This window comes from Ictalurus furcatus, chromosome 29 (assembly GCF_023375685.1).
Source record: "Ictalurus furcatus strain D&B chromosome 29, Billie_1.0, whole genome shotgun sequence".
Lineage (NCBI taxonomy): Eukaryota > Metazoa > Chordata > Actinopteri > Siluriformes > Ictaluridae > Ictalurus > Ictalurus furcatus.
The window spans coordinates 11,140,672-11,152,292 of NC_071283.1; the positions used below are offsets into that span (position 1 = coordinate 11,140,672).

Consider the following 11,621-nt stretch of genomic DNA (forward strand, 5'->3'; position numbering starts at 1 on the left):
GCCACCATATTTCAATAAGTCACATATTAATAGAAATTCAGAAAAACTGCCAAAAATAAAGCTTGAAAGGAAGACAGGCGACCTTTGAGTGGATGCGAATGAGCACCAGAGATCTCCACTACCCAGGCAACCAGCAAATAAATAGTCCTTAATATAAGTAAAAGCATCTTGTTAATTCCTCAGCTTTGATGAGAGAAAAAAAAAAGTACAGACTGAACAAAAAAGAAAATGTGGCTTGTACAGCGTTGTTGAATTCTCAAGTCGATTGGTCTGAAGGTGTTGCTTAATTTTCTATAACAGCACCTTATTGTGTCTAGACTAATGGCTAATTCCAGTCTAGACTAACGGCTAATGGCAGGTACGCCACATAATTTAAGGCTTGGAATAAACAGAATTCAAACATGTGTTCTTATTTAATAAAGGTGGATGTAGTATGGTTTTCTGTAAGGAGATGATTGTTTAACATTTATGGAAGGAGTCTCAGAGCAGAACAGTTTTGTGGATGGAGGTTATATACACATGTTGTTATATGTAACTATACTGGAGATGTTAGTATAAACGGATCAATAAAGTATATGTCATTCTTTAATTAATAAACAGTCAAGGAATAAACACTTTTGGCATTTAAGGAAGGAGTCTCCAGTGTCAGCACATTGTAACAATCTGATAATATTTACAGTGGATAGATTTGCAGTTTCCCAGTCACATGACACGCTGCATTTCTGTTTTAAGAAAGAGTGATGCAACAACTGCTTATAGGTGCTAAGTGTTAACAGGGACTAACTTGTTTTGTGCAACTGTAACTGAACAGAAAATATTACATGTCATTCCTTAATTAAAAAAACAAACAAACAAAAAAAAATTGTCTGTGGTATAAGAGGAATAAACACTTTAGGATATGGTGTTATAGGAAAATAATCACATCACCTTGTCCTGCTTTAATACTTATACAGTATATTTAAGCAAAAAAAAAAAAAAAGGTATCTTAACAAGTGAACATATTTTGAATATAGGCCAATTTGTCCAATATTTTTTGTTTTTGCAGATCGTTTTGCTTCTTGATAGAAATAAATGCTTAACATTTAATACAATTATCTTCCAGTATTAACAAGGAAGTATTTCAAGCTTGAAAGTGGTACAGCATGTCTAAAAATAGGCTCAGTACTAGTCACATATTTGTTTTGATTATTATTATTAGCGTATAATAGGAAAGTTTGACTAAATACAAGCTTGTTTCACTTTCTAAGCCGTGTTAAATCTTAGACGCCTTTAATTATCAGGCTAATTCCGGCTTGCTTTCACAATAGACTCGCAATTGTAGTGGCGTTTGTACCGCTTACTTCAAGATGAAAAATGTCGAGAAGGACCCGGACATTAGGCCAACTCTCTGTTGTGTCTGAGAACAAACCAAGATTCAGTAATGCTGTTTGTGAAGACATTAAAGTTGAATGCGTTTTCATGAGTCGAGCAGCGTTTTTCGGTGCATTAGTGTAAATAATTCAGGAAGGACCGAAGACGTACATAAATTACTGTCACCTCTCTACATTCTGCTGTGCTGAACCATAAACTTGGCAGTGCGATTAGGAAGACTTCCTGTCCGCTAAATCGCCCTGCAATCGCTAAACTAAATGGGCAAAGTGGTGCATTTTCCTAGCACTTTCCGCCACCGTGCTGTGCTCTTCCTGGTCGCCTAAATTGCCAAGTTAATTATTCGCCTATTTTGCAGCAGCTTCGTGGGTTTGTGAGGCCTGACAGGTCTGAGAGGTGCGGCATGTGGCAGACAGCCCGCACTGAGAGAATGCTGATAATAACGGACATTAACTACAGCGAAGTGAATTCATCTTTTTAAAGCACTTTAAAGTGGATAGTTTTATGGATCACAGACATTCATCATTTAGAGAATGGTGCATTTTATACAGCTGAGTGTAAGATACTGAATGCCAATGAATGCTGGATTCTGATTGGACAGAGAGAAAGGTGCGGTAAGAGGGTTTCTGACTGTCCAAACGTTACACAAATTGGTTTATATTTATTCTAGTATTGCAGTCATGTTTAATAATGTCTGAGACAGAAATCATTTCAAACTAACAAGCTGAACGGACTCTGTGAATTCTGGCTCTGACAATCCCTCAACTTCAGCTACATCAGTCGATAGTTGCACTTGGGACTGTTTTTGTTTCAAAAATATAAGCAAATTAGCTTCATTTCAACATTGTGACCCTGACCAGGCAGTTACTAAGGATCAGGACATATTCATGATAATGAGCGTGGCCTTTATTTTACCTTCATGTCTCACAGCGTGCTCATGAAAACAATCTCTTTTAAAACGCATTATACATTCAATCCAAATAATGTATTTATATACGTTTTCATCGCTGGTACATGAGTAAGAGCTCCTCCTTGGGGAAAACCTGAAGCCTGATAAAACGAGCGAGTGAGCGTCAGCCCCATGATGTGCTTCAAGTCTCAAATGTAGAGAGGCTCAACGGTGGTCTGTGTGGTACAGATGGAAAAGTGAAAAGAGACTGAAAGGTCACAGCTGTAAGCTGTAATCTCCCACTGTCTTATTAAAACTGTAGAGAATAACAAGCATCACGTGTGCAAATGAGGGACCACTGAAACACTCTTCTCTTGCTCCTGCTGCCTTTCTCGGTCTCATTTCTTTAAGTTCAGTTACTGTATTTGTTGATTAGCAGCCAGGGTTCGGGAGTAATAGTGAGACTAGCGGCTTATTTTCAAAGGGGCCAACGAATGAATGACTAAATAAATAAAGCGTATGTATGAGTTAAATGTAGCACCTCATATAAAATAAATCAAATGAAATAAAATAACACGCACCTCAAATAGAAGTAACTGTGCATTCAAGTCCTCCTGGGTTGGTAAATTGTAATTACGACGTCAGGTGCGTTTACGTCGCTTTGGTGACTCAGATGGCGGTGTATATTCGCTTAATTAATTACAAAAAAAGTACAGCGAGGTTTTTTTTAACTCTACTTCTAGAAAATGAAGAGCAAAGAATGTGCATCAGGTGTGTTTTGCTGTTTTGTGATTTTAATCAATTCATGAAGCCACTGGAAACTTTCCCGTTACATATTATACTGGAATTGTACAATGCTATCGTATTTTGTGCAGGCAGTTAGCTTGTTTAATCGTAAGTAAAAAAGCCTGACTAAGACATATCACTGCTAAGTACCCATAAGTAGTGTGGTTTATATTGATCAGAAATCAGCTTCTGAGATGAGTAAACATTCAATTTCAACAAATTTACTGTCAACGACAGACGTTGCTTCCATTGACTCCGCAATGTTTTCTTACTGACACGCCCCCAACTCGGAAACTTTGGGCTCAAAGAAGTTTTCCCACTCGTAATTCCGCCTTTGTGGTGGTGTTTATGCGTGTTCGACTCGTAAATACAATCTTTCTAACTTGACTTCAATGAACGATAAAATCATTTATCAATTGATCAATCTACATCTGTCAATATCATCAAAAACGGGAACACGGAGGCTTAGAGGTAAGCACGTTTGCCTTAAAACTCCAGCGTTGGGAGTTCGATTCCTGCTGCGGCCCTGTGTGTGTGGAGTTTGTATGTTCTTCCAGTGCTGTGGGGGTTTCCTCCAGGTACTCCGGTTTCCTCCTCCAGTCCAAAGACATGCATGGTAGGCTGATTGGCGTGTCCAAAGTGTCCGTAGTGTATGAATGTGTATGTGAGTGTGCCCCGGTGATGGATTGGCACCCCATCCAGGGTGTACCCTGCCTTGTGCCTGATGCTCCCTGGGATAGGCTCCAGGTTCCCCGTGACCCTATAGGTTAAGCGGTGTAGAAAATGGATGGATGGAACACTCAAAATTCCACATAAATTATTGAAAAAAAAAAAAAACTACGGCTGACTATATATTGCAAACAAGACAAGTCCTCTCTCTTCTCTCCCTCTCTCTGTCATATTTAACGCACCTCATTAGCTCTCTTTTTATTCAGAACACTCCATCATTTCTTTTATAAGTAACCTCCTAACCTTTCCTTACCATTTCTGATGACGAGGCATCTTTCAAACGGCTCATAATCAGAAATGATGGACCAGACCATAAGTGTGGGTGAAGGCCAAGAAAACCAATTAGGACGAACAGTTATGTTATTGTCATTATTTCATTATTTCCACGTTTTGCTAGCGATTAACTTGTAGTGATTTGATTATTCGGCTTAATTCCTGTAGTTTATATAAGACACTGGCATCTGTTGTGATACATGTCATTTTATAGGGAAAGTAAAAACACAGTAAACCGGGGGAAAACAGAGATACTGTATTTTCAATATTTTACATATTGCTTTTCTAATGTTCCTTATAGAACCCATGACATGCTTCCACATAGCTGACATTTTTCTCCTTTTTTTTTTTCTTTTTTCTTTCTTTCTATTTTTGCCTGAGAATTTTCAGTGGATGTCAGTATATACGTTAGGGATTTTGCCACACCCCTAATGTACAGTAAATTGATATCTAGATCATACAGTGATGTATTGTATTTCACATCAGACAACTAAAAACATTCCTCGTGTTCCGCGACAGAAAATGCAAATATTACTAATATGAAATGGTGGGAAGGGGGCGGGGCTTCTAGAGAAGTCAGTTAATATCGGAGAGTGCAAGACACATACACAATTATCAATCGTTCCACATTCGTATGCGTGTGTGTAGGGGGCAAAGGACATGTACAAAAGACAATACTCTTTTGGAGTATTTTTGAGTGATAGCTCGTACTGGTGTGCGTTGATGTTAAATTGTTAAGTTCCTACTCAAAGCACACTGTGTACACAAGATTGGCAGGTCTGAATTATGTGTGCTATATAACATGAGTGGAGTTTAAATGTATTTCCTAAGCTGTCATTTAAATGCCAGGAACATTCTGGATCAAGAAATAAAAACAAGTGTAGTTGAAAAGTCAAAGTAAACCATGTTGAAAGCTGAAAAAGAAAGCACAACGGCAAACTTTAAAGCATTTTTTATTTTATTTTATTGTATATATCGCTTTATTAGAAAATAATGCTCTCTGTATTCCTTTGGCACTGCCACAGTTTCAGACATAGTGAAATATTATATTCTTTGCGACTAGATGACGAACTGCAAGAAGCAACAACACAGACAGACAGAATTCAAAAAGAATGAGATCAACTGAACCTGAATCTGACCGCTGTACACAAAGAAAGTCTCCTTTCAGAAGACAATATTGCAGTCAGGTTTTTCATTAACAGCAAACAGTCGGCTATATCGATGCTCAGTAACATTGTATTCTGGTCTATGTAATGTTATTGTTAAACTGGACCAAGGAGCACTTCTTTTACGCCATGTGGACGGCCACTTTAGGTGTGTGTGTGTGTGTGTCACTTATTTGGGAAAAAAACAGCACCAGAATGCACTATGGGAAGAAGGCAAGCTGGTGGAGACAGTGTGATGCTCTGGGCAATGTTCTGTTGGGAAACCTTGGGTCCTGGCATTCATGTGGATGTTACTTTGACACGTTCCAACTACCTAAACATTGTTACAGACTGAGTACATCCCTTCATGGCAATGCAATACCCTAATAGCAGTAGCCTCTTTTCATTTTTCACTGCAAAAATGGTTCAGGAACGGTTTGAGGAACATGACAAGGAGTTAGTTCAAGGTGTTGACTTGGCCTCCAAATTCCCCAGATCTCAATCTGATCGAGCATCTATGGAACGTCTTGGACAAACAAGTCGGATCCATGAAGACCCCAGCTCGCAACTTACAATACTTGAAGGATCTGCTGCTAACGTCTTAGCAGTGCCGGAAACTACGAGACACCTTCAGAAGTCTTTTTTGGTGATGTTTTGGTGGCACAAGTGGGACCTACACAATATTAGGCAGGTGGTTGTAATCTTATGGCTGGACACTAGTCCGGGTTTAAAAACCAAACCATTCAGCCAAAGCTTTTTCTCTTAATTTGTTTCCATGTTAAAGTGACGTCCTCATTCTCTGAAAACTGTACAACTCTACTCTGCTCCCTGGTCGGTATCATCTTATTATTAGATTAGTCTAATAATACCCTACATTGACATTTTACTGAATACGCACATTTTAGTGCTCACTCTAAAGTTGGATTAAGCTAGTAGAATGAGAAAGCTGTTGATTATAAATAAGGAGACCTGAAAAGGTGCGGTGCAAAACACACAATGAAAAGTTCTAATGAAGAGATGTATTTGTTAAGAAATATAGCTATTTCCAATCAAAATATCTAAATTATTGTTAGAGCAGACTTGATGGTTCAGAAGTAGTTTGCTCGTTTTCCCAATTAGGTCACCTGCCAATTCTCAGAGCTGGGGCTTGAACCCCTGATGTTCTGAACAGTAACCCAGAGCCTGGTAGTGCTGGGGCTTGAACCCCTGACCTTCCGTTCAGTAACCCAGTGCCTTAACTTAATCTGCTGCTCATCCTGCATTATCACAGGGTGGTGTAACAGGCTAAGAGGAAAGAACTTTCTGTCCTCTTCCACATAAATGAGCTCGCATGATTGCCTAGTGTCTTTGTGATTGATGGGGATGAGAGAGTATACCAACTCCGCTGCAATGGGATTCAAACTCACGATCTCCCAATGAGTTCTGTTGCGCCACTTGGGAGCCAGTAGTAGTTCAGTTCTGTGGGTCAGTGAAAACTACAAACTAGTTCAAACGTTCCATCTTTTCATAATCCTGGGTCAGATGGGAATGCATGAGGATATATGAGGTGGGAAAGTTTTGCCATTTGAACTATGAACTGGTTTTGTACATAATACACACTTTTTTTTTTTGCGAGGAAGAATGCACACTAATTGTGCATTAAACCTGCCACAAAAGCTTTGTATATCTGGCATGGTGTTGAAGTCTGTTGAATATCCAATCAGAGGAATATGAATGTGGATATCAGGGGCACCTTTAGTAAAAACTGGAGGCTGTGGATACACACACAGCTAGGCTATGTTCGGTCATTTTTGATGTTCGAAACACGTGAATCGAACAGGGCTTTGACTTTCACATGGCTCGTATTGGCCAAAATCTGCAGCAAATCTGCTGTAATTTTGAAAAATTGAAAGCTTCTCTGATTATTGTGGAATTTGCTTGATTTTGCGTCCATTTCTGCTATCGCAAAAACGCCAACACCTGCAGGGACTGACTGTGGTCTTTTACATTCCATGGCCCTATGCCTGAGCTTGGGTTACTGACTGTGTGTAGTTTCATACTGTATATTATACTGTATTTCTTCATTTCCTCAGGATTCGCTGGTTTCCTCCCACCTCCCAAAAACATGTTGGCAGACATGTTGGTGACTCTAAATTGGCTCTGAGTGTGAATGTGTGTGTCATGCAATTGGATATGCATTGTCATTCAATCCCATTGGCATCCAGAGTGTATTCCCACTTCACTCCGAGGGTTTCCAGGATTTCCAGGAAGCTTTGTGCAGCAAAATGTTTACGTGGTCAGAATACTAGAGATATAGAGACTTGTATATTAAGCATTTTGTGCTTCACATTATATAATCTTGTCCAAATGATCTTTGTGTGTGTGTGTGTGTGTGTGTGTGTAAAAGAGAGAGAGAGAGAGAGAGAGAGAGAGAAAGAAAGAGACAGAGTCCTTCAATAACTGAACTACACATATCCATCAAACTGTCACTCGGTCCTTTCATTTCTTGCTTTAAGAACTAACCACTCTATCATCCTGCCCCCCCCCCCCCCTCTCTCCCTTGCTCTCTCTCTCTCTCTCTCCATAACCACATCTGCTTTGTAGAATAATTATTTTTACTATCAGCACTTTGCGTATGTGAGGGTAATCTGATTCATCCTATCGAATGGGAGTGTTTATATTCGCCTGCTCCTCTTGTGTTCATCGGGAACGTGTTTAGAGTTGCAGGGAGCAGAGTTCGATGGGATTGATTTGGAGCAAGGCTGTAATTTCATGCTTGTGCTCTGTGCATGTGGGTGTGAGTGCAAGCACATATCCTATAAAAGGCGTCCTTAACGCAGTCAAGTGCAGGTTCGAGGAGGCTCGTGATCTGAGCTGTGGAATTAATATTTCGGTCTGGGATGGGCTAGAATCAAATTATGCTTTAACGAATTTGCTCTTGTACAAAATGCGTGTAGTTGTTGATATGGCGAAGTTTTCTGTGAGGAGATGTTTGTTTAGCATTTTTGGAAGGAGTCTCCAGTGTGCATGTGCAATAATTGTTTATGGTTCATTGAACAAACATGAAAAACATTATTTAAACCCTTTCCAATAAATATCTGTAAAGCTTAGGTTTTGCTTTTGTTAAATTTGGCAGTTAACCCCACCTGGCAAAGCAGATCCTGACGGTCAGGTGGAGTTAACTGGCATTATAACCACAGAGTTAACTGTGTGTGTGTGTGTGTGTGTGTGTGTGTGTGTGTGTGTGTGTTTTGTTTTTTTAAAAAATCTTTTTCAATTGGTTTTCTTTTTTTAGATTCTGCTTTTTTTCTGGATGTTTTGCCAATTAACCTCACCTCAAGTCAGCTAATGTTTCTTATGGAAGTCACCCTAGAAGGTGTCCAAACTTTGAATTTGTCTTTGAAACCTGTTGAAATAAGCCTGTAGATTCATGTCAGTTGGTATGAAGGCTTAATCCAGGTGTTATATAGCTTCAGGAACACCACCACTGAGCAAAGTTACTCAATGTTAGTTTTACATGGTAAGATTTATGTTTACATGTAGTTCTCTGTACAAGCTCTCTCTGTCCTCCATGATCCTCTGTCTTACATTCAACAATCAATCCACTGCTTGTTGCTTACAGCTAGAAATCTAGATTCTTTTGCTTAATACATCACTGAAAAAATTGTTTCTTCGCTCCATTTCCCTGCAGCGTGTTCTCCTTACATCAGCACTTAGACTGTTTTATGCTTTGCCACAGAATCTGATTTCTGTTAACAACTCTGTCTCTCTCTCTCTCTCTCTCTCTCTCCATATTTCTTCGTTTCTCCTTCTTGCCGATGTTACAGCCGAGTAACTCTGTTTTTCTGTAACTCGATGTGGAAAATAAGATGGGATTTTTCTACCTCATAACCTCCCTGGCATTTTACAGGAGCGTAAGATTAGTAAATAAGGTCTGATGTGAGGGAGTGATTCGGTTGTAAACCCAAATAGATGCACGTGTGTGTGTACGTGTGTGTGTGTGTGTGTGTGTGTGTGTGTGTGTTGTTTTCAAACACTTTATCAAATGTAATACTATATTTTTCACATGATATTAATTGTTATAATGTAAAACCAACTTGCAGTAACTCTGTTTAATAATGGTTTAAAACAAAAGATAATGAATAACTACAAGCAGCGATCTACGGGGTCCAAGCATTTTTGCAATTTTCACGCACATTGGATGTTTCTTTCCAAGGTACATCGAACAATTAAAGGACCAGGACAAAATTTGTTATGATAGCTCGATGCAAATTGTGTGAAATACCTTGCTGAAAGCTGATTGGATGAAGGCCACCATGTTTTTGAAGTAACCCAGTGTTGATTAAAAATCCAGTTACAGATTAGCAGAGCGATGCAGCACACCAAATTTCCGCTGGAACTGATGTTTTTATTTATTTATTTTCAGCAGGTAAAGAAGAATCAGTGGCGACGTTCAAAGGCAACGAGTTTTTCTGCTATGACCTGTCCATGACCCCCATCCAGAGCAGCACGGACGAGATCACGCTGTCCTTCCGAACCCTGCAGCGGAATGGCCTCATGCTCCACACGGGCAAATCAGCCGATTACGTGAACCTGTCGCTGAAGAGCGGTGCCGTCTGGCTCGTCATCAACCTCGGCTCCGGCGCTTTCGAGGCACTCGTCGAACCCGTCAACGGCAAGTTTAACGACAACGCCTGGCACGACGTCAAGGTCACGCGAAACCTGCGGCAGGTAAGAGAGCGCATCATGGCTTTGTCTGATAAGACATACATCACCAGGATGCTTTAGAAGCTGATTTTTATCTGTCAGGGGTGGCATTGCGGAAAACACTGAGGTTGTATTGAACACCGCATCTGCAGATTTTACAAAATGTACCTCCAGCAATAAATCTGTGTTAATTTGAAGCTCCATTTGGATAGTTCATGTCAACGTTAAGAACTCTATAGTGCTGTGTTTAGCCTCTCTGCTTCCCCAGTGCTGCCCATGTGTTATTCAGTTACACTTCACATTCAGTGATCGTCTCAGGACCCTGATTGTGTTTGATTCAAAACTCTCAAAGACTCATGCCTCTAGGTCTACTGTACATAAAGAGTATGCACCTTGGTTAATGTCGTTGTTCCATGAAAACAAAAAATGTACATGATAATATTATAAGTAAATAAAAGCCGTTGAGGCTCCGCCCATGCACACACGTATTTTCTTATCTTCCATCCGCAGAAACTATTTTTCTGGCTCACTGAAAACAAAGTGAAGATTTTTTATTATTATTACTTTTTTTGAATGTGGACAAATTTGAAAACTATGCTTACACTCTTTTTGCGTCGTGAGTAAAATGTTTTCGAAGACACAGACGTCAGAGAGGCATCCTGCGCATATCCGTTGTGGTTTTGTGTGTTACGGTGCTAGGACAACATTATCATGGCTGCTGAAAAGATTGCTCGTTTGATGAGTTGTTGGGAATGTAATCTCTGGGGAAGTGGTAACTCGTGGTTAAGATGTTGGCCTTCTGATCAGAAGATCATGAGTTCAAATCCCAGCACCACCACGCTGCCACTGCTGGGCCCTTGAGCAAGCTCCTTAACCCTCATCTGTTCAGTTGTGTAAATGAGATAAATGTAAGTCACTCTGGATGACGACGTCTGCCGAATGCCTCGGATGTAATCTCGCTTTGGTTTATGAGCGCTACAGAGATTTTGGGTAAGACCCATGTGGAAACTTTGTATTCAAGAGTAACCTAAAGCATTACTTTATTAATTACTTTATCATCAGAATAGTGTTTGTCACTTTTTAGTTTTTGTTTTTTCCACATTTCACCTTCTCTACCACTCAGTTCTCATGCCTTTAACGTTATTCTTGAAGCGTTTCAGATTTTTGAAAACTGTCTTCATGTCACAATTTAATGGAAAGCTTTGCGACGGAGAATACCTCTCCAAGATACTAATCATATAGAATCAGCTACATTACCTTTATGAATTGGAGTTCGATAATGCAGATACTACAGCTGAAGTCACATATTCTCACAATACAATGAACGCCTATTTTCATCACTGGATTTAAGTTAGATCAGGTTAAATCAGGTTTTTTTCCCCCTACAAACACATCTTAATGCTGCTGCACTTGGAGCTCATAACAGGTCTGAAATGAGAGTTTCAGTTATTAAGGCTGTAGCTACTCGGGAGAATGGCAGATGGGAACGCCTGTTAAACATGCTTTGTTTAGGCACTTTGTCTTTAATGCTGGAAACGATCGACTACGGTGCCGTCAGAAAGCTTGCGACGGGAGGAAATGTGCGTTCAGGGGGCAATGAGAGAAATCCATCAAAAACCATCAAAACATTTCCCATCTTGTGGGATGCATTTCAACCCTAAGTTTGACAATTTTTTTTTTAATCTGGAATAAGAAATTAGGAAACAGCAACACAGTGTTAATGCCAAAGGACTCACTCACTAGAA

General features: G+C 39.8%; 1 protein-coding gene across 1 annotated transcript in view; it reads left to right on the forward strand.

Annotated features, from left to right (window-relative positions):
* LOC128604032 (neurexin-2-like) overlaps window positions 1-9,957 on the forward strand; it is a 233,903-nt gene extending 223,946 nt beyond the window's left edge. Inside the window, exon 5 of the mRNA XM_053618803.1 lies at window positions 9,596-9,957. Within this exon, the coding sequence (XP_053474778.1) occupies window positions 9,596-9,957 (362 nt within the window). The remainder of the gene's footprint in view (window positions 1-9,595) is intronic.
* Window positions 9,958-11,621: the final 1,664 nt, after the last annotated feature.